Here is a 25,000-nt window from a genome sequence, read left to right on the forward strand (position 1 = left end):
CTTGCGGTGAAGACCGAATTCATAAGAGTTTGGGGAAATAAAGGGCACAAGATCACATCATGGTCTTTCATGTGCTTATTCACGCATCATCCAGACATAGTAATAGAAGACAAAAAATATAGCTGGAAACGTTAATGAAAATCTAGAAACTGTTCTAAATATAGTGTGTTTAATTATATCATAAATAAAGAGAAGAATCTCGACCAAATAAAGATCAGTAGATCTTTTATCCTCGGATGACGAATAGTATTTCATTTACCAAATAATATATATAGCTTACTTTGCTCTCAAGTTCCAAACTCTCTCGAAATGTAGTAGAGTTTGTCACGGAGATGTCAAGGGCTATTTCGGATGTTTGAGTTTCGTGTACAAAGTTTCGTTTGCAAAGTTTATGTTTGCTAAGAGGCTTTGAGTCTGGAGTGCCAAACAGGTAGGGAGCAAATAGAAGGCTTATTGTATTGTACGTAGGGGGATCAGGCGAGTTTGTCTAAAACAATTTGTCTAAAATACAATTCGTCTAAATCAATTCGTCTAGACCAATTCGTCTAAAACAATTTGTCTAAAGTACAATTTGTCTAATAACAAAATGTCTAAAATACAATTTGTCTAAAATAAAAAAAACTTCAGGAACTCATCAACTCCACACCCTAAAGTGGCAATTAGGAGGATATGAGATCATTATTTCTAGAAAGAACTTAGAATAACTGGTTTCTAGTTTATTTTTTCTCAAAAGATACTATTTACGCTTTCCTTTTAATAATAATAATAATAATAATAATAATAATAATAATAATAATAATAATGGGGAATGGTAGTTCAAGTGTGAACGAGGTAAAGAGAATTATGGTAAATAAAATAAAATAAAATGAAGCAATATATTTATCAAATGCAGAATTAGATGTAGAATTACATAAAGGAAGAAATTACAGGAAAAAAACTAAACTAAACAGGTAGCCTAGCCTAAAATTAATAAAATACATTCATATAGAAAATTAAAATGTAGAATTTAATACATAAAAAAATTAATAAAGGTTTTATTAAAAGAATATCTTTTGAAAAAACTACTTTTATAGTTAAAAAAAAGATTGTGGGCAATACCACGTATGTAATCAATAATATTATTTTGATTAAAAGTTTGAACAAGACTATTTAGACGTTTTGCCGAATCTTGATAGCGCTTCCTTGGTGGTTCTGGCTCCATCCCTGCAACATATTGCTCAATTCGTACCTCATTTAAACTTTGTTCTTTTTCTAAACAGTTGATGAACTCCCATATATTGGGGTGATGTACAGCTACTTCAGTTTCGAATCCACGATGCCATGGTTCGACGGCATTGTTCGTTTTACGAAGATTATTAAGCACTCTAGAATACATTTTGTTATTGGATATTTATCACACTTTCAATAAACTCGTTCGTCATTTTCACCATTTTTGTAAAATGTAAATCCATTCTCAACTAATTTCTTACAACCTTTTTCCGATTCAATGAATTCAAGAGGCATTTTGGGCTATAGGTGTAACCAGTTGGAATATTACCATACTAAGAACTTGTTTTGTTTATGTAAAATGAAGAAGGATTTTTTTCTATATCTGTTTTTAAGAGAACAGCAGTTATAATTACAGTAAACGACTAATTTTAGTAAACGGCCAAGGTTTAGAAGTAAAACGATAAGAAAAGATAGAAATTCAGGAAAGATTGTTTCCCTTTCAAAACAATCATTACAGTTCTGTAAATAACTTTTTTATTCACCTTTTTCAATTTTCGTTTGTTTGATTTGATTTGTTTGATTATTTTTTTAATTTTTTTTTTTTAATTTTAGACAAATTGTATTCTAGACATCTTGTTTTAGACAAATCCGCCTAGACACGTAAGTAGGATATAAGTATAATGGATCTTTTTTCATTCTGATTCTGTAATAAAGGAATTTATGCATCTATGTTTCCGCGCCTTTTTGTTGATGGGTGTTTGTTTGTTTGTATACGTGTCGTGTGCAGCGTTTCCTACAAATTTATCTATGATACTAAAATTGGAGGAAAGTTGGATATCTGTAAACTTCATCCCACACGACCGTTACATTCGCAGATAAAGATGAAGCCACCAAAAGAGAAGGTGTGATAAAGAAAGGAATTCATGGATTAGGGGAACCAATCAGGATAAAAAGGTTCAGAATAAGTAAATTATCTTCTTTACACTAAAAAAAAAAATTATATATAAAGTTTATGAGGAAAGTTCTAAGCGAACACGTTATCAAAATCTTTTCTTAAGTTTGAAAATTTTTCGGATTTAAGTTATTCAATGGTCCTGCAACTGTCATTTGACTTTTTCTCTAACATGTTACTTTTTCTCATTGCTGACTGTCTTTAGCAATTATAGTTTTGAGTGACTCTGGTATGATCAGAGGCAAAAACGCTTTGCACTAAGGAAAATATTCTTTTATGAATTTGCCGTTTCAGGCTTATCGCATTTGACAATTATTGTATCCTTTGATTAAAATGAAAACACGATTTTACTGAAATAATTCTCTTAAAACATCAAACTTTGTTGAATATTAATAGTCAATAGCATGTCAATTACAATATACGTAGATAACAATAAAACAGGATTTATACTCAATCAATATTAGGATAACGTCACCTCCAGCATAAAATAATAGTTTGCACTGACAATATATTTCTATTTTCTATCAAAAGAAGAAAGATGACGCTGTCTTAGAATCTCAAACTAACTATGAATTGCAAATACAACTTTCATCGTACAACAGAGATATTTTATGAGAGTTTCGATAGGGAATGATATAGACAGCATGGAAAGGAAATATCCATTACTTCTCCAAAAAAACGAGAGCATTTGAACAAATTATCTACGCCTCTCAGCTATTGACTATAGGCTCCAAACATCTGGGATGATGCCGAGATTAATACAATCTGTGTCAAAACAAGGTCACCACGGACAAGACGAGAACTTACCCCCGTCCCACTTTTTTTATACTCAATTATGAAAACCTTTTGAAACTCGTGATTTAGACATTTTATGAATGAAGTATCGGTATCCGTTGCTATTCTTATCCGATTACTTGAACGCCATATATATCTCCATCAATTACAATACTTTGTGAAATTTTGGATATTAGACAACTTGGGCTATTTTCACAGTAAATAACTGTTTTATACCATCTTACTCGAGTTAATAAATATCTAAAAACTTGTATCGCTTTGAGAGGAGACCAAACGCTCCCTCATAGAGCTAAGATGTTCATTTCAAATAGATAATGACTTAGAACACCTTTCTCCCTTCTAAATATCAGGGTCCCTTCTAAATGTTGAATACATGATGAATAGCTCTACTGTACTTGGGGGCGGGGGTTGGGGGCAGATAATGAATCTCTCTCTTGCTAGTGGGATTATTCGCAGTTTTTTTAATAGTCCGACTATCATGCAATCGGATAAAGTAAAGGATCTGCTACCCACTTGGTATTGTGAACGTTTGAATTGTTTTAAAATAATAATAATAATAATAATAATAATAATAATAATAATAATAATAATAATAATAATAATAATAATAATAATAATAATAATAATAATAATAATAATAGGCCTTAGTTTTGAACTTCTGAGGCTTTGTCATTTCACGTTACAAGAACGCAAATATCATTTCAAAGTTCTTTCACAACTAAAGAAAATCTTATAGTATTGAGGTATAAGTGAGAAAGTGCCAGACTTACTTACTTTTTTCTTTTACAAATAACTGCATATCTATTTACTTACTGCCATCCTTAAGTAGTTGACCATTCGATGTCCTCTTTTATCTAATTTTAAATCCATAAATGGTAGAATTATTTCCATTCTTCCACTTGACATTGCAGATTATATGTGCTAATTGCAAGTATTGAGAAGATTCAGGATATTGCAGGTAGTTTGTAATACTCTGGGACTCTATGAACAAATCTTCATATAAAGCTAGGTAAATATGATCTTAATATGCAAAACCTTTTCATTCTACTATCCCTCAGGTAATTTGTGAATATTCCTAAATTTTAATCATTTAAGGACAATGTAGTACTTAGAACTAGTACTTTGAAGTATCAATTAATGGAAAAGTCCCCTACACAGAAAAATGTATGTTCTTATGAGATCCCCTGTAATCACTATGATATGAAGTACATCAGAGAAAATGGAAAAGCTCTAGAAACAAGATTAAAACAACATAAACAACATGTTCGAACAGTAAACAGAGCAAGTAGTTTATTTTAGCTAAAGAATTATGGTGTTCAAAGTATTAATTTGAAAAAGGCAAAAGTGATCCTGTATTTTGAGGATATAACAAAACTCAATAATGCAAAATCCTAATATAAATTCATGTAGTATTGATCAACAGTTGCCAAGAATTCATGAACGTTTACAATATCATTGATGTATTAGAAAAATTATCGTTTTTCCAAGCAGCAGTGTAATAGTAGTTTTTTTTTTATTCTTTGTTTTCTTATTAATATCACAACGGTGTTTTTCAATTGGTCACTGTTATTTTTTACTAATGAGACAAAAAGAATTATTGCATTACGAAAGCGCTGGAATTGAAAAAAAAAATTCTAATCTTTCCACCAGCTGAGTGACACAATATATATATATATATATATATATATATATATATATATATATATATATATATATATATATATATATATATATATATATATATATATATATCATATGCTAAGCTACAACCCTAGTTGGAAAAGCAGGATGCTATAAGCCCAGGGGCCCCAACAGGGAAAATAGCCCAGTGAGAAAGGATATAAGGAAATAAGGAAAAATAAAATATTTTAGGAATAGTAACATTATTAAAATAAATATTCCCTATTTAAACTATGAAAACTTTAACAGAACAAGAGGAAGAGAAACTAAATAGAAAAGTGTGCCAGAGTGTACCCTCAAGCAAGAGAACTCTAACCCAAGGCAGTGTAAGACCATGGTACAGAGGCTATGGCACTACCTAAGAATAGAGAATAATAGTTTCATTTTGGAGTGTCCTTCTCCTAGAAGAGCTGCTTACCATAGCTAAAGAGTCTCTTCTACCCTTACCAAGAGGAAAGTAGCCACTGAACAGTTACAGTGCAGTAGTTAACCCCTTGGGTGAAGAAGAATTGTCTATTAATCACAGTGTTGTCAGGTGTATGAGGAAAGAGAAGAATCTGTAAAGGATAGGCCAGACTATTTTGTGTCTGTGTAGGCAAAGGGAAAGAACCGTAACCAGAGAGAAGGGTCCTATGTAGTACTGTCCAGCCAGTCAAAGGACCCCATAACTCTCTAGCGGTAGTATCTCAACGGGCGGCTGGTGCCCAGGCCAACCTACTACTTTTTATAAGTATATTATATATATATATATATATATATATATATATATATATATATATATATATATATATATATATATATATATATATATATATATATATATATATATATATATATATATATATATATATATATATATATATATATATATATATATTTGTGCTCAAGCCATGTCGTCCTGATGGAAGTTCCTAAGGTAGCTTCTAAAGGATATATTATATACTGCAGTGATATTCCCAGAGAATTACCCTTCGGGTCCCAGCATTCTAACTCCTAGAGCTAATATCCTTAAATTTTCTCAAGGATATCGCGTATATCAGAGGACGTATTCTTGACACGTCACATAGCAATCTTCGCCCCGAACAGTATTAACGCTTCGAGGGGGAGGGGGGGGGCGTGGCAAAAGAATAGAAGGGGGCCGTAACAAGGTTACCCCCGTTCCCGTACTACTATTGACAACCACCCCAGCGCCATTCCCAGGATGGCGGTCTTTCCTAATTTTGTAGCGATTTCGCTTAGTGGTGTTCCTTGCTGATCTAACTTTTCGAGCGATTTTCAATTATGCATTCTCCGACTTCTTTCGCCTTTGGAAAGTTGAGTATTGGGTCCTTACAATGAATAGTTTTTTAGCTTCCTTTTCACAGTGAAATTTGAGTAATTTATTGTGTCTAGAGCTAGCCTGCACCGGAGGCGCTATGAGCGCTGTCGTTCGTTGGGCATGTTATTTAGTTAGCAGAGCAACCTCCCGGTTTTTAGATAGCTTCATATTTCATTAATTAATTATTTTATTATGTAGCTATTTAGGCATATATTCTTGTAAAAATATTTACATTGTGCATATTTTTCCTTTCCATGTCGATCGTATAGTTAGAGTCTCGGTGAGTGAGGTAACTAAGATCTTGTCTCGCTTAGGTTTCTATCCTAGGCGTGTTATTATACGTTAGACACTCCCCGGTTACCCTTGTGTACGGTGATTTCAATTAGGCAGAGATAGATATCTCTTTTAATTGGATGAACTTTATCCCTCTCAAAAAGGGAATTTCAAGGGTTATCCCTTTTCCCTCTGAGCGTAGCCTCTGGCTACAACCTTAGCGGGTCGGCCTCGAATTTTTAATTCAGGCATGACTTTCCTAAGTTTTTTTCTGGTCTTCCTCCGTGACCGCAAATGCAGGTTTTGGGGGTTTTGGCCAGAATCTCAGAGTTTTTAGTCTGTGGTCGGTATCTACCTGGCAAGTTGAATAGAATTCTTTTGCTATGTTAGGCTACCGACATAGGAGGCTAGACCTCCCTAGGCCACTCCTGAAGGGTCTGTACGATATGACCCTTCTCCCTGTGACCTAGCAGACTAGTCCTGTGTTAGTGGACCCTAGGCTGAGGAATAGATTCTTCTTTTGCTTAGGGGACACTGGCACTTCAACCCCGTTTCCTTTCCTTTCAAGGTGGTGGCGAGGGTGCTACCAATCTCTTATTTGTATTAATGTATCCCTAGGCTAAGGAATAAAATTCTTTAGCCGCCTGGGATATTTCTAATACAGGAACAGAGTTGTTAGGTGGGGCAGGACAGGCTAAGGTCGGCCCCTGCTGTACCTTTCACAGGACCCTCTTTCCCTTCCCTTCTATCCCTTTATGTTGGCAATCCCGGCAACCTTACTGTTACCGGTGGGTTGCCGGGATCAACCCGACTCCCCCTCTTTCAGTTGATAGCTGCCGGCCGGCAGTCTTAACACCTGTCGGCCGGCAGTAATGACAGCTGTGAGCTGCCGGCCATTTTTGTTGCCGGCCGACAGTAAAGACTACTGCCGGCCGGCAGTAGAGGCTGCTGCCGGCCGGCAATCATGGTGACTGCTGGCAGGCAACTAGGGCAGCTGCTGGCCATGTTGGCTGTAAGTGGGAAGTCCCTTCTGTTTATAAAGGTTCTTCAGTTCTTTCTTGAACTGCTAGCAACAGTGGCTACTGCCGGGGTGCTGCCTACCAGGCCGGCACAGAATGGTGCCTGCTCAACCGGCAGCACGCCGACTGTACTAGTACTGCCGGCCGGCAGTACTGGCCAGCGATGCCGGCCGGCAAGGTTTAGACAGATCCTTGCCGGCGGTGCCGGCTGGCAAGGTTTAGACAGATCCTTGCCGGCATCAGTACTGTAGCTGGATGGAAGCTTGAATTTTATATTCTCCCCTTCCATTTGAGCCTTCTTTCGGGAGAAGGTAGTAATAGTAGATTTTTACATCACTTTTACTGTATATATATACAGTATTAGGTAGCCTGTTCTCCATGCTATCTCTTTTTCTTTTAGCTAGCAGGATAGATATGCTAGCATTAGCTAGCTATGCTGACGACATGCTGGCTGTACTACAGTATATGTTTATACAGGTAGTTAGTATGTTACAGTATAGGATATACTGTAAATAGAAAGCTTCTGTATATTTTATGCTAGTAGTGCCTTTCCAATATATTTGAAAATCCTACCCAAATATTTGTGGAACCCAATCTCATATTGAAAGAAATTAATTCTTCAATATTTTGATTAGTAATCAGTCTTCAGATTACCCTGCAATATTAAAATTTTAAGGACTGGAGATTACACTCCTAACCCTTAAAGGGCAGAGCCCTTATCCTCGAGTCTCCATGATTAGGAAACTCTATGTTTTAATTTTTTAAGGGGGGTCACAGCAAATAAGTTGGGTGGGATATATACAAATATAAGTTTTTCCTTTCCATACTATATATAATTATACAGTAGCCAGTATATTGCAATATAATGCATACTGCAAATAGAAAACTACGATATGATTATACAGTAACTATTTCTAGCATATCTTGGGTATCCTCATGTGAGCTTATGCTGCAGCCGCTCTTACATTGAAGGAATAGTGTTTCTTCATTAAGCTGACTGAGAAATCGGTCTTCCATACCCCACAGTATTTAGTATGAAAGGGACAGTGAAGTATACACTTCCCTATCCCTAGGGGTTAGAAAACCCCCTTTTTCAGTTGGAATTCCCTCGAAAGGAAATTCCTATCACTTAATACTGAGGGGAGGTACCAGCATTTGCTTGCAAGGGATACACAAGTATGTGTCTCCTACTATCCCTTTATAGCTTGCTATCCTAAGCTATTCTGTCTAGATATGACTTTTGATTTATTGATTATCAGTGAGTTAATCAATCGTGTACTTATTTATGTTTTCCTTTCTTTACAGGAGGAACGCCAGATGTCATGTGTTGCAGTCTTTTGCAAAACTAATAGTACAGTAAGTTTTTTCACGGACATAATGCATGCAGGTTTCATGCCCCCTGCAATCTTATTTCCAGTCAAAACAGCAGTATTGGAACCCGCATGCCTGCGAAGTATGTCGGGCCCTATTGTCCGAAGGTTTCAAGAATCCCAAGTCGGTGGAAACTAGGGATGCAGCTCGTTTCAAACTACGCAACTGGGTGAGAGGCTTCCAGAAAATCTCTCCGGGACCTTACCTTCCTAATGACAAGATGCGTAGGTTACTATTTCCAACAGCGAGTAAGGAAACAGTGGTACCCCAGACACGAGGTACGTTTCCCGATGGTCAGATAACCTTCGGGAAGGAGGGCAAAAAGCGCCCACGGGAAGAAGGGGAGAATGTCGGGTCGGAATTGCCTCCGTTCCAAACAGGATCATGAGCCAACGACATCGATATCTTCGCCTTCTATCCCTCTTTTAGATGGAATGAACCAGTTTTGGGCCCATGTCAAGAATCTAGTAGAAAATTTGTGCAAACAGAGCACAAAGCAGGAAGCGAAATGCAAGGTTGAGCTTGGCAAATCCCCACTTGTCGCTCCTAAAGGGTCGTACAAAAGACTCGTAGATCAAGACCTTCTGACGTGCTCCACAACGAATCCCTGGAGGTTTGCGGAGCTAATGCCGATTTTAAACGGCAAACTCTACATCTCGGAAAAGATGGGTTCTGTTCCTTTGGACAAAATCCAGTTCTGGCCAAGCTTTGACGCTTTCCCGAACTGTTTCATTTGACTGAAGGATGAACCAACATCAGGAAAAGGAACGGAATCAAAGGAGTTTATGATTCTCGACAATGATAAAGCACAGGCTATCCTATCAAGCTGCATAGAAAAGGCGGGTTACTCGGTGTCGAAGGTATCGACACCGGGTAACAAGCACTCTTCCTTCCTTGCTCCTGCTTCAATTTCATTCCCCTTTATGGAGAAGGCTTTCAAATACGTCACTGAGGCAATAGAGACAGGTAAACCGTGTCCTACACTCAAAGAGTGCGAGCCTCTGTCACTAGCATTTCCCAGACAGGAGAAGAACTGGAAGGAGGCCTATTTCACCTTTTCAGTAGGAAGACTTGAGGTGGATATCGCCAGTCGACAATTTAAGGAAAATCTTCCAAAATTATCTGAGTTTCTCTTACAGGGCGAACAAGAAACAAAGGAGAGACTTGTAGCCTCCTTATCTCTACAGAACTACATAGAGTTCTGTTCAGCTCATCAAGATACCCCAGACATGCTTAAGGTTTTAGCCAAAATTCATATAGCTACTTTGGTAAAAGACCTTTATGCCTTTATAAAGGCTAGAAGATCATGTAGGGAGTTTGTGTTAGCTAACGCAACAGCGAAACATGATACAAGAAAGCTAATATCTTCCAACATCTGGGGTAAAGACCTCTTTCCTGACGAGGTAGTCAAAGAAGCGATTAAGAATGCCTCTACGGAGAAAGTAGGACTTCTCCAAAAGTGGGGCATCCTTTCAAAAGGAGAATTTTCTAAGGTTGTGGGTCCCCAACCTAAAAGGAAGATGGAGAGGTCTGGACATCCATTTCGAGCGGTTCAATAACGATCCACAGTTGTAGTGACCGAGAAATCACAGACAGATGGTCGAAAAAAGATTCCTACTGATCAGTCGAAGCATAGGAATGCTTCTATTAGGAGGGAGATTCCTTTAGGATCGATGGACCTTCGATCCTTGGGTCCATGGCCTAATCAAGATGGGACTAAGTTGAGAGGTGGAGATATCTCTACCACCATTTCCTCTACTCCTCCGATTATCCAAAACCCTCCTGGAGCAGTTTACCTGAGAGCTCTAGAGCATACAGGTGGTAAAGAAACTTTAGTCCACCGAATTCCAGGGAAGGCCGATGTGTGTTTACGAGAAGGACTCAAGAAAACTCAGAGTCATTCAGGACTTATCGCCACTCAACAAGTCCAAATGGAACAACGAGTCCTGGAGGTTTATCGTCCTGAACATAAGGACCCTGCTGCAGAAAAGGGTGCCTATAGTCTTACCAGACCTGAAAGTCATCTATCGGCAGCTTCCAGTCAATCACCCTTTCCCCTCCTATCTAAGATTCAGGTTACACAAAGTAACCTACTTCCTAGGGAAGATACTCGTCAGACTAGACAGAGTCTTAGCTGCCTTCATGAAATTGGCAGACACAGTCATGCAATATTTAGCCTAAGAAAGGTTCAGGCAACATTGTTCCTGGACAAGAGGCAGGGGTGGGCAGCACCCAAGGTGACTGGTCTATGAACATCCAAAGAAATGATCCGGTCCCCGGAACATCATGGATGAAGGATAAATTTCAGATTCCCAAAACGAGATCTGGGAGGAACCCTGTTCTCTCTCCAGTTCGCAATAAAGGTAGGCCCTGTGCTAAGAGCACGGCGGCAAGATGCGCTAGGAACCTGGAAAAAACAAGCATCAAACGCTCGAAGAGGCCTAAAAAGACCGGTAGCATTTCTTCCTTAGTCGCTTCCCTAACAAAGGTCAAAGCCCGAAAATCCCAAGACCCTGTTGGTCCAGTCATGAGCAGGGAAACTCTCGCCAAGCAGATCAGATTGTCTACAGCTGATCTGGGACTCGGAAGCGATAACGAGACGCTGCAATCGACGATGCTAGGAAACGTCTCATACAGTTTAAGTGTAATTAGCCATCCCTTACCTAAAGGGATGGCACTTGTCAGCAGTTCACATACAACCAATCCGTAATGTGATAGCGGATGCTCTACTCAGGCTCAGGCCGATAAAGTTAGAATGGTCCACGGACGCAGACCTATTCTCTCCCAGATGGGAACAAGTCCCCGAACTGCAATCCGACCTCTTCATTTCGAGCGCTGTCAAGGAGCTACATTGATATGTAGCCCCATATGAGGATCCTCTAATTTAAATGATAAACATCTTGTCTCTGAAATGGAAGGGATAGACTTAGGATTTCACGTTCATCCCGTCCAATTACCTGCTGAGAGTCCTCAACATGCTGATATCCTTCCAGGCGGGACAACTCCAGAAGGTTCAGAGATTAGTTGCCTTCAATTTATTATAGAGAACCCAAACCCTTCATTGCATGATTTTCTTGCCCTAGTAATTAAGAAAAGATTTGGGATCTCAAAAGGCAATATAGAATTCTTAGAGGAATACAAGTCTAAGTCAACTAGAACACAATATGAGTCATCATGGAAAAAGTGGGTTACTTTCGTAAAAGCAAGAGGACCGAGACAGATTTCAATGAACTGCATGTCCTTCTTTATCCATCTTCATAACCAGGGTTTGGCGGCCAACACGATAACTACGTGCAAGTCACCCTTGACTAGACCTTTTCTATATGCCTTTCAAGTAGACTTGGCGAACGAGATCTTTAATAAGATCCCGAAGGCATGTGCGAGGCTTAGGCCTGCTGCACCTCCAAAGCCCATCTCTTGGTCTTTGGACAAGGTCCTATATTATGCCTCATCCTTGAACAATGAAGATTGTTCGCTTAAGGATCTAACCCAAAAGGTTATTTTTCTGTTCGCTATAGCCTCAGGGGCTAGAGTTAGTGAAATAGTGGCCCTCTCTAGGGATGAGGGCCACATTTAGTTCTCAGAAACAGAAGAACTAAAGCTCTTCCCTGATCCATCCTTTCTCGCTAAGAATGAGCTACCCACCCTGGAGAATCTGCCCTCTGAAGGAAGATGTCTCTCTATGTCTGGTAGAGTGTCTAAAGGTCTATCTTCGTAGAACTTCAGACTTCAGCGTAGGACAGCTCTTTAAAGGAGAAACCTCTGGATCAAATTTATCCCTAAAACAACTGAGGGCGAAGCTCACCTACTTTATTAGTAGAGCGGATCCTGACAGTACTCCCGCAGGTCATGATCCGAGAAAGATTGCTTCATCACTGAACTTCTTTCAGTATATGGACTTTGAGCGTCTTCGTTCATAGACTGGATGGAAATCATCCAGAGTGTTTTACAAACACTATGCAAAACAGGTACATGAACTGAAACACTATGTAGTGGCGGCATGTAGCGTATTAAAACCTGCCCCCTAATTACTGTTATAGACACTCAATGGTTTGGTCTTCAAATGTACTCGCACATATACGGGGTGAGAATCATCCACAGTGTTCTACAAACACTATGCTAATCAAGTCCATGATCTGAAGCAGTATGTGGTGACGTCGGGTAGAATACTTAACCCACCGTCTAATTCTACGATGAACAGCTAATTGACTGGGACTGTCAATTAAAGGGAGAAGAGGTCATCCCTCTTAGGGTGTGACCTCCTTTGATCAAGTGTTACCATGGTAACACTAGATCTGTTCAAAATCCCAGGTGTGGAATTATATAGATGGCCCTAGTGCCGGTGTACGTAGTACACAGTGCCGATAAAAGTAACCAGTACTGGTATTTTGAAGAGAATTTGTCTTTAATTCTCTTCAATCTAAGAGTGGCACTCATCATTTCTTGCTTCACAAGAAAGAGAGATAATCTCTGTACACGTTACATGTATAGTTCCGTTATCATGCTACATTCATTTTACTTACTAGTAAACGTCTATTAGAATGTAATTGCATCCTAACTCGCCCGACAATTGCATGTTTAAAGTCCAGAGTATGTACTTTTATATATTTGTATGCTCACAAAAAATGGAATTAAGAAACACTGTTAAGTATTTGGTAATTTTTACAAACTATGAGACGGTTTGTTCATCTGGTGTATTCTTATGTTTGTCCATACAATATATGCTTACCTTGAGACGCCCCTTTCTACCGTCTAGGGAGCAGGAAGCACTAACATCGGAGATGATTAGTGATAATGACGGATAACGACAACGTCATTTGTCTCAATTGATCCAAATGATCATAGAAAAGTTGTCCCAAGGTTAAGACACTGATGAAAATCCACAGATACATTATTGCTCTGGTATACTTCCATCAGGACGACATGGCTTGAGCCCAAAAAACGGATTTTGAGCAAAGCGAAAAATCTATTTTTGGGTGAGATCGCCATGTCGTCCTGATGGACCCACCCTTCTTTCTTGTAAGAAAAGATCTTCACAGTTCGCTCCCTGACCTACTGTATCTGTAGCTCCACGCTCAATGCTACAAGGAATGTCTGCCATCCTGGGAATGGCGCTGGGGTGGTTGTCAATAGTAGTACGGGAACGGAGGTAACCTTGTTACGGCCCCCTTCTAAGTTTTTGCCACGTCCCCCCCTCGGAGCGTTAATACTGTTCGGGGCGAAGATTGCTATGTGACGTGTCAAGAATACGTCCTCTGATATACGCGATATCCTTGAGAAAATTTAAGGATATTCGCTCCAGGAGTTAGAATTCTGGGATCTGAAGGGTAATTCTCTGTGAATATCACTGTAGTATATAATATATCCTTTAGAAGCTACCTTAGGAACTTCCATCAGGACGACATGGCGATCTCACCCAAGAATAGATTTTTCGCTTCGCTCAAAATCCGTTATATATATATATATATATATATATATATATATATATATATATATATATATATATATATATATATATATATATATATGTGTATATATATATATATATATATATATATATATATATATATATATATATATATATATATATATATATATATATATACGAATATGTATATAATTATATATATATATAAATATATATATATATATACATATATATATATATATATATATATATATATATATATATATATATATATATATATATATATATATATATATATATATATATATATATATATATATAGATATGAATATATATATATATATATATATATATATATATATATATATATATATATATATATATACATATATATATATATATATATATATATATATATATATATATATATATATATATATATATATATATATATATATATATATATATATATATATTTTTTTTTTTTTCTTTAACTTTAGCCATAGGCAAATGAAGACGAATGATCAAATAGGCACATTAAAGAAATAATAATGCATACTTAACTAATATTGCCAAAACAAAGAAGAAATGCATGATAAATACAGATCACATATATGGTACATTGCTAGCAAACGATTATATGGTACCCTCTAAAAAAAATACTGATATACATATGATTCGATAACTTTGTTAAAGAATAGTTGTTACCTTTGTCAAAAACAAAGATTATTATAATACGGTAACTAATAAAAATATTTGTTACCTTGGTAAAGATACAATTTTAGTGCACAAACACGAATTCCTGGTACGTACACGTACCACGGTTTCGTACATATATATATTTATATATAGGGCTTATATATTTTATTAGATGCCCATAGATTCTGTTTTTTAACATTCAGACTTATATATTTTATTAGATGCCGAAAAAAGGATTTATTTTTTAAATGTTTTTTAAATGTTTTTTAAAATGCAAATGTTCTCTAGTCTCTTCTATTACATACTACTCGCGTGCTAACTGCTTTTCATGCACAACACTTTTCCAAGACAATATTACACCTTTGAACGAATGAAGGGGCCAGTTTCAAACGGCTTTAAATTGAATTAAATAAGGAGTTTTATCTGGCTATGGCAAAACGTTCTGTTTGATCTCAATACTGTTTCTTTTTAACCTACGCCAAACAAGGATGTTAACGGCGATAAATATCATCACCGTAACACTAATTCCTGCTAGTAGTATGTAAAATCGACGTTCTTCATAAGTCGGTGTCGGGTGGTCCATCTCGGTCAATTTCATCAACCGCTTAGCTACATGTGCATTGTATGGGAGAGGTAAAGATGGAATTGTTGTTGACCACGTGAAGTTCGCGAAGTAGGCTCGTTCTCTGATGATAGTCTTGATTCCATGCACCGTATAATTTGTGGATGTCCCGATACAACCATCTGCTGGAACGAAGATTTGGGAATAGGATGTGGGTCCGTCCGGGCATGATACATTGATGCCGGCCTTGTCGTATCGTATCCACGAGCCGTTGTTCAGTCTGCAATTGAACTTATTATTGTCAAAGGGATAAAGCCTATCCAGACAATTTTCATTTGTATGGGAGAGAGCACCGTCTAGCACTATACCTAACTCACATGAATCCATTAAGTTTTTATGGAATTCAAATGAGTCAGCTGTACATATTTTTTCATCCATTGCGTCTGAACAGTGAGTTAATTGATTTAAGTCTTTAATGACCTATATGTTTCCTTGTCTGGGGAAATCAATACGTGTCCTGTCAAACTGGATATTACTGGATTTGAGTTATTCGTCATGAAAGTCGGAAATGGTGTTATCATGTTAGATTGCCAGGCCTTGGAAGAATCAAAGGGAATTGTAATCATAATCCTGTGATTTTCAACGCTTACTGTAATTAGGCTGTAATAAAATTCTAACCTACGTGCGTCTAACAAAGGAATATAACCTGGATTGACAGTACAACTTTAGTCTCTAACGTGATAGCTTCCACATAATCTTTTCATTTCTCAATGAAATGTGCAATTCTATTATGTATGTGATCTATTTTTGAATAATAATATGTTAACGTTGCCAACAAATCCTGTACTTCCATAATCTGATTGATATTACTAGAATGTTTATTTACCAAACCCATATTTTGATTGATTGAAGCTAACTCATTCCTTAGTTCTGACATAATCAATTCATCTTCATGAGTCAAAACTCAATTTTCTTATTTTGATTACTAATCTTAAGACGATTGGAAATTCCTAAGCCTAAACTTACAATAGAACCAAAGATGTTTAGTGCAACAAAAATAAACGGGTTACGTTTCTCAAGATTATCGTGTCTTACAGTCCACATCAAAAGGTCACGAGCCAAAGATTCTGCCTCATAAGTCTTATTTTGCAAGTCGTCAGATAGCATCTCTGCAACTTTTAGTGTTGATGCAAGCGAACTCTCTGTATTAAAAGGAAAATGTCTTCTATGCATTATATTTAATGAAACAGCAAACCTTGAAATGGCGCTCTTTAAGCTAGTGACGTCATTCTCTGGGAGAAAAATTGCTTGCATACGCACTTCAACAACTACATTACTTGATGTAATAAAAACGTTTTCTTGTCTTTCAACTATAGTGCCATATTTAAAATCTATACTTTTAGTTTTAGAGCTCATCCCACACGAGAAAAATGTCTGATCGAACAATATCACTCCCAACAACAAAAACTTCATCTTGGAAACCTGTAACGAGAAAAATATATGCAATTACACCTGTATTAAGAGGAAAAACTTTTAACATATAATGTAGCATAATAAAGAAAAATAAAAATCTTTCCCTCACTTCTTTCCCTCTTATTTTAATTTCTTATGTGAGCCAATGGTACGATTCTCTCATCAGTGGGTTGGGATACGTTTTGAACTCTAAACCTATTGGCCGTTAATGTTTCCAAAATGTTAAATGGGCCTACAAACTTAGGTGTTAGTTTATAATTGAGTCCTTTACGTACATTTACCTGTATGTATACATTATCACCCACGGTATATGTTTTAGTTGGCTTCGCTACTTTATCATGATTCCTTTTCATTATAATTTGTGATTCTTCTAAATTCTTTCAAAGGATATCAAAACGACTTTTGCTTGCATTTATACATTCTTTTAAAGGATTTGATAGATTAGTTGTAGGCGTTAATACATGGAAAGGCGTTCTAACTGGGGTACCATACAATGCTTCGCGCGGTGACATTTCAATTGATATATGATATGAATGATTCAGAGTACTCAGTACCGCAGTTATTGCAATATCCCAGTTGGGGTCTGATCCCCCTAGTGTTACTCTTAATATATGTAAAAACTTCCTATTTGCTCTTTCCACTAGCCCATTTGACTCTGGGTGATATATCATGGTATTTATTTTTTTTATGCTTAGGAATTCACACAATGAGGTAAGAAAGTGATTATTAAATTCTCCACTCGAGTCTAAGATTATCATGTGTGGAATTCCATGTTTACAAATGTAACACTCGTAAAAGTTCCTAGCGCATTCAATCGCAGTTTTAGTTTTAAGCGCTATTAGTTCTGTATATCGAGTTAAAGCATCTACAATTACTAAGAGGTGCTTATTTCCTCTGTCTGACTCGTAAAATCCTGTTAATAAATCTAAATGTATCCTTTCAAAGGGTTGATTGGGCACGGGATAAGCCCCTAGGCTGAGAGGTGTTTTCGTATGCCCTTTGTATTCCTGACATGTGCGACAATTAGCTATGTGTTTTTTTATATCTGTAAGCATCGTATGACAATAAAAGAATGATTTGGCTTTCTGTGACATTATGGAGAACCCCGGGTGCCCATGCAATGGATTTGCATGCAACCAATTTAGGACAGTGGAAATAAGTGAGATTGGTACCACTACATGGTCGTTAGTTACATGTGGTGTATTGCGGGTTTTCCTTGTCACGGTCCTACACAGAATATTGTCTTTGATTATATAATTCTGCTGCTTATACTTTATATAATCCTTTTCCTTATGATTGCCTTCCGAAGCATTTATAATATTTTCTAATTTCTGATCTTTTCTTTGCTCAGTCTGTAATAATTCAGCACTCCAGCCCAAATCTTCTTGTTCAGATATCGTTTTAACAATAGGCATGGATGTTCATATATCTATTAATTCAGCTAAAGGCTCCGTACAAGATGACACGGGGTCGGTGATAATGCATCAGCAATGATATTTGCTTTCCCAGGTAAATACCCGATTCTCGCGCTAAGTCTTGAATGATCAAATGCCACCGAGTTCGTTTGGGGCTGTGGTTGAAGCATTTAAAGAAGTCGGTTAGTGGTTTATGATCCGTAAGAACCTTAACGGGATAACCGTATATTATGAACTTAAAATGCACTAGTGAATTAACAATAGCTAGCACTTCCTTGTCTATTAATGCATACTTACTTTCGGAAGCTCTCAGTTTTCGAGAATAAAAAGCTATCGGGAAAAATTGTTTTTCATATTGCTGAAGCAATACCCCACCTACTCCTAAGTCTGAGGCGTCTGTTACAATGAAGAATTCCTTACCGAAGTCATGAAATTTTAAGATAGGAGAACTACACAGTTCATCTTTCAAGTTATTAAACGCCTGTTGATGCTGCTCAGACCATATGAAATCTACGCCCTTGTTCGTAAGATTAGTTAAGGGAGCGGCTAATATTGAATAATTGTGTATAAAACGCCTGTAATATCCACTACAACCCAGAAATTGCTGTATTCCCTTGACATTAGTAGGTATGGGAAAGTTACGGATAGCCGACACCTTATCATGGACTATTTTAAGACCTTGGCTTGACACCATAAAACCCAAATAGACTAATTCTGTTTTGAAAAATTCACACTTACTAATCTTTACCCTTAAGTTATGTTGTCTTAGTCTCTGTCGTACTAGTTCTAATTTACGTAGATGTTCTTCTAAGGTGTTGGAAAAGATTACAAGGTCGTCTATAGAGGCATGCAATATATCCCCTAGCAAGTCTCCAAACACTATGTTAATCATTCTTGTAAATGTTATGGGAGCACAACGTAAACCAAAAGGCATCCGTAAAAATTCATAATGTCCCCTGGCTGTGCTGAAGGCTGTGTATGGAATACTATCTTCTTCTAATGATATCTGGTGAAAGCCTTTAAGTAAGTCCAAACTGGTAAAATATTTATTCTGACCTAACAAAGACAAAATATCGTCAGTACATGGCACTGAGAATCGATCAGTGATCGTCTCCTCGTTTAGACGACGGAAGTCTACGCAGATACGCCATGTTCGATCTTTTTCCGGTACAACTATTAATGGAAAATTATAAGGGCTTTTCGATTTCCTAATGACTCCTTCTAGCATTTTACCTACTTCAGCATTTATTTCATTCTGGAATTTCATAGGGAGTCTGTACGAGGGTACATAGATAATTTTCTGCTTGTCCTTTAACCTTATTTGATGCTCGATCACATCTGTTTTTCCTAAGGATCCATCCGTAGTGGAAAAAACATCATGATATTCAGTTAAAAGTCCAAAAATTTTCTGCTGAATTTCTTCGTCTTGAATGTCTTTATTGATTTTATTTTTAATAGATTGCAAAAGGGATTCATCCGCAACTGATTAAGCGTGATTAATTTCAGCAACGGTAAGAATATGATGTTTATAAACTTCTACATCCAAGATATGTTAATTTTTTTGAATTAATAAAGTGGTATTTAAATGATTACAGACTTCAATATTACATTGTTGATGTGAGCCTACTGTATATATAGCTTGTGTGACAAACAATCCGTTAGTTTTCAAAGCGTCGGAAAGGATTAATATTTCAGATCCCGGTAAAGTTTTCTTTACTTGCACTATTAAACTCGAAGGTACGTTTGGCTCGATAGATTGCGTGCAAGATGATATTACGGGAGAACGAGAATTCTGTTGGGTCGCGTATATTATTTCTTTATTAGTGAGACAAGTTATTGGTTCGTCAACGTACGTCACTGTTTTATTTGTCGTCTCCTTTTTATCCAAAACTGATTTTAAGGTGATAAAAGACTTATAGAATTTTCCTTCGATATACACGCCGTGCTTGGCAGGGGCTAAGATAATGTTTTGATTGCCCATTGATGGGTATCCTATAATTACAGCTGGATACATATCAATGTTTTGTACAACAACAAATGTATCGGCAAACGTGCGCTTACCGACCTTGAACTGAACATGAGTTACGCCTATTACATTTAATTCATTATTTCCTATACCCGAGTCTTACTCCGGATTTTTCTATTGGAAAGTTCGAAAACAACAAATGATGTGTCCTCGAATCCATGATATTACGTGGACTAAAAGAGTAAAAAAATAATGTAAATGATCTGTGTTGTAAATTTACAGCATATAATGTTGGTCGTAACTCATTTTGGCTTATTATTGTATGAATTTGTTGCAAATCTACGGGAGCATGCACTGATTTAATTAATTCGGCCGTGTGTTTCATAGGAAAATCTATTGCCTCACAATGATCTGATAAAACATTAAATTGATTATTCAATACTACTGATGTTGACATGAATGACCTTGACCCAACATCACTCTCTTCCCCACTGCAGTTAATTATGTGGTATTTGCTTTGCTCTGCACATTCTGAAAATTAGTCTGACCTTGCAAGGTCTGGTTTGACGACCCAGGATCAGCGTTATTCGAAGAACTGTTTGTTTGTTTCGGATTCTGAACTATATTGACGTTTGGCTGTTTCTTCTTATTGAAATGAAGATTTTTCTTTTTATTTCCATATGGAACTGACTGTGGAATTGACTGTGTATTTCTAGGATTCTGTTGTGTCTTACGCGAGTAGCACTGACTATATGAATGAGTCGAACTATTATGTATCGAACAGAATCTCGTTCTGCAGTCCGCAATCAAGTGACCTTGACGTTTGCAATTATAACACGTCATTCCCACAACTTGACTATTATTAACTACATTTACATGTTGTGGCTTTGTTTCATTTTTTGCAAAAACTTGGGTTAACACGGGATTAAGATCAGGACACTTAGACATGTGTTTTTTTATCTGTTTATATACATCCAATTCCGTACTTGCTGGCGTTAACTTTTTATCAAAACACCGCACTAAAGCTTCAGGCAACATAAGTGTCATGCAAGTTAAATACATTAATCGTAAAAAATCTTTCACGGAGATGTTATCTCAAGTAACCCAAGTGGAATTACCTGGAATATCTTGATATTCATTAAGCCTATCGGCTATGAGAGCTGCTCTCTCAATAACATTAAGCTGAGTCATAGTGGCTTGATTAAGTGTTTTTCTTAATGTTAAAACTACATCTAAGGCTTCTTCACCTCCATAGACTGCACGTAGCCTAACTTTGAAATCATCCCAGGTAACTGTTTCTTGAAATAAAACACCCCTCAAATTCGCACTCGCATCTCATTTAGAAAAGTGTATAAAACTTTTAGCTTCTTGTAATTGTACAAATGGGTCTATGATTTGTTTAGCATTTAAATGGGCATCGACGGATGAAATCCATGACTCCACATTCTGAGCCAAGAACCCATTAACCCGACCCTGAAAATTAAGGATTGCAGAGCGAGCATTTACTAGTGTCACAATAGGAAGGGGGTTACCATGTCCTGCTGTTGGGTTACTCGGTCCAGGGGCTGGGCTCACAGGGGGCGTCATGTTTACGGTATTTCTTTTCCTATCTCTACGACCCCTTGCAATCCTATCAAAATATCTATATGAATACAGACGTCCCCTGCGTATATACATAAGCACTAAATGATAAAGATTATAACAAAATTCCCCAAAACAATGATACTAACACAAAGATATTTCCCAAAAACTTCTGAAGGAAAACGGAATTAGCACAGAGAGAAAAACTAATTCTAGACGAGAATTCGAAGTTGAACACAGTTTCCTTTAATGAAAGGAAATTGAAGATTGGCAAACAACTCACCCCAGTAATAATGGACTATCGACTCGTGGTAACTACACCTCACTGCTCAATACTGAAATGAATAAGAAAATTGTACGTAGCTTCGGTTTATATGGCGAAGTGTGATGTCGTCATTTCCTCTCTCTCTCTTGATGTTTGGGTGAATGTTTTCGGTCCGATTTCCGTTGAATGTAGTGCTTCCTGGATATGTTTCTTCAATGTTTTGTAAACATTGAATGTCAGTCCTTGGTTTTCTTAGGATGTTGATTGAAGATCCAGTTCCTCAGTTTGTATAACATTCATTCGTTGGTATTAAATGTTTCATTTCTTCGGTGGACTATGATACTTAGTCAAAATTGTAGATTCATTACTGTTGATTTCTTGAAGATCTCTGGTTTTTAGAGTTTTATTCGCTGGTTCTTGAAGATCTTTCTCTGGTTCTTAGTGTTTTATTCGCTGGTTCTTGAAGATCTTTCTCTGGTTCTTAGAGTTTTACTCGCTGGTTCTTGAAGATCTTTCTCTGGTTCTTAGAGTTTTATTCGCTGGTTCTTGAAGATCTTTCTCTGGTTCTTAGAGTTTTACCGCTGCCACCATTTATTAGTGTGCTACTGTAGTTAACACACATTTGGGTTCTCTTTAAATGTCATCCTTGATGTGTTATAGATTAGAGTTGGTAAGTTACATCTTCAAGTAAAGTCTAAGTAAGTTAACTTTAAAATAGTTTATTCTTTAAGAACAGTGTTAACATCTCCATCACAGGAGTATAGCTGGTTTGGTCGGATGACCATTTCGTATGACATTGTAAAGTGAACTGATACAAATATCCAATTTCATACTAAAGTCTCCTCAGTTATCTCAGCAATTATGCATTTATAGTAAACACAACATTTATACCGGAAGATACTTGTTCTGTTCTCACACACAACTTCTTTCTCACGAGACTTGGTTGTGTTTACTCTTCATGAAAAATATTACATTGCTGACGTTTGGCAATCGCATCCTGCTTAGAATATGACTATGGCAGTTCTCACACTTCTCTTACTTCCAAAATGACCTGTTGGTCATGTGTTTTAATCAAGTAATATCTGACATATTACATATATACATATATATATATATATATATATATATATATATATATATATATATATATATATATATATATATAAATATATATTTATATATATATATATATATATATATATATATATATATATATATATATATGTATATATATATTTGTTTATATATATATATATATATATATATATATTTATTTATTTATTTATTTATTTATATATATATATATATATATATATATATATATATATAAATGTGTATATATACGTATATATATACATACATATATATATATATATATATATATATATATATATATATATATATATATCTTCACATATATATATATATATATATATATATATATATATATATATATATATATATATATATATATATATATATATATATATATTATATATATATATATATATATATATATATATATATATATATATATATATTTATGTATACAGTATATACATATGTATATATTTATATACATATATATATATATATATATATATATCTATATATATATATATATATATATATATATATATATATATATATATATTATAATTTATAGATGAAATCCTGATGAGCGGTAAATGGATATGGTTTTGACGTGTTCTTCATGCTCCTAAAGAGAGATTAGTTCATCAAACTTTCCACTGGGCTCCACAGGGCACTAGAACAGTTGGAAGACCCAGTCGTACATGAATGAGGACTATGGAGCGAGAAGTAGGAAATGATGAATGGAGAAGTATTGAATTAAAAGCACTAGGTAGAGACGACTGACGAAATCTAACCGAGGCCATTTGCGTCAATTGTTTTATTAGGAGGAGAAGAAGAATATATATACAGTATATATATATATATATATATATATATATATATATATATATATATATATATATATATATATATATATATATATATATATATATATATAATTGATGATATTCTTGGACTCATATATTCATTTAATGCTAGCACAAGATCTCCATCATAACAGCACTCTATAAAACTTATATTAGAGAGACGTTACAATTGTGAGTGTGGCAATAAAATGCTGGAATCATTAATGGACCTACTAGAAAATATTGGTCCATATGGATAGCAAAAAATTCTATGATATTATTTTCAGCTTTTCTATACCAATTAAGACTTCTTTAGAAATACAAACGGCAAAGACAGAGTCAGTACTAACTTGCTGTCTCAAATGGAAAATACGAAAGTTAAAACTCCCCTATACCCACTGGGAGACTCCCTAATGTGATAGATCTGAACTGGATCACTGGTAATTGTTTTTTGTGTAGGATTCAAACTTTGTATCAACCTTTTTAATTCTGTCGATAAACCTTTATCAGAAGTACATTCGCAGCGTATAATTCTTGGCCTTAGCCATTTTCTTCCTTAAAAATATATATTCGTCTACAGAAATACTCTATACGTATAAGTCAGTAGTTTACATTCAGATTTTACTGAAGGTTTTTTTTTATATCCACTGAACAAAAACTGGCCTCAAATATCATCTATTAAGATCTTTGTTGTATGTATCTGCGAATTGAAAAACAATTTAATTACAAAATGAAGAGATCATTGATCATCCTCTGATGGAATGTGGAGCCCCAATGATATTACATAAAAACCGTCAAGGCCTGACGTATGTCAGAGTTACATAAACCCAGGACTTTCTAAAAAAATATATATTAGTAAAATCAAAAACCTTTTCTTGAGCTCTGTAAGGAATCAAAAGTTATGATTTAAAAAAAAGAACACATAACAAAACAGGACAAAACTCGAAAACATTTCATGTCCTGCGAAACGTTTCACCTTACCGATATTTAACGTTTATCAGTGTCTAGAATGGATGGATATTTCTTCATATGGAGAAGAAATCACTATCCTATT

The 25,000-nt window shown here is 35.9% G+C and overlaps 1 protein-coding gene across 1 annotated transcript in view; it reads right to left on the minus strand.

Annotated features, from left to right (window-relative positions):
• The window catches only part of LOC137655389 (IST1 homolog), a 56,446-nt gene that overhangs the window by 78 nt on the left and 31,368 nt on the right, over nt 1–25,000 (minus strand). Inside the window, exons 3-4 of the mRNA XM_068389281.1 lie at nt 1,229–1,364; nt 281–487 (exon numbers count right to left, since the gene is read on the minus strand). Of these exons, the coding sequence (XP_068245382.1) occupies nt 281–487; nt 1,229–1,364 (343 nt within the window). The remainder of the gene's footprint in view (nt 1–280; nt 488–1,228; nt 1,365–25,000) is intronic.

This window comes from Palaemon carinicauda, chromosome 16 (genome assembly GCF_036898095.1).
Source record: "Palaemon carinicauda isolate YSFRI2023 chromosome 16, ASM3689809v2, whole genome shotgun sequence".
NCBI lineage: Eukaryota > Metazoa > Arthropoda > Malacostraca > Decapoda > Palaemonidae > Palaemon > Palaemon carinicauda.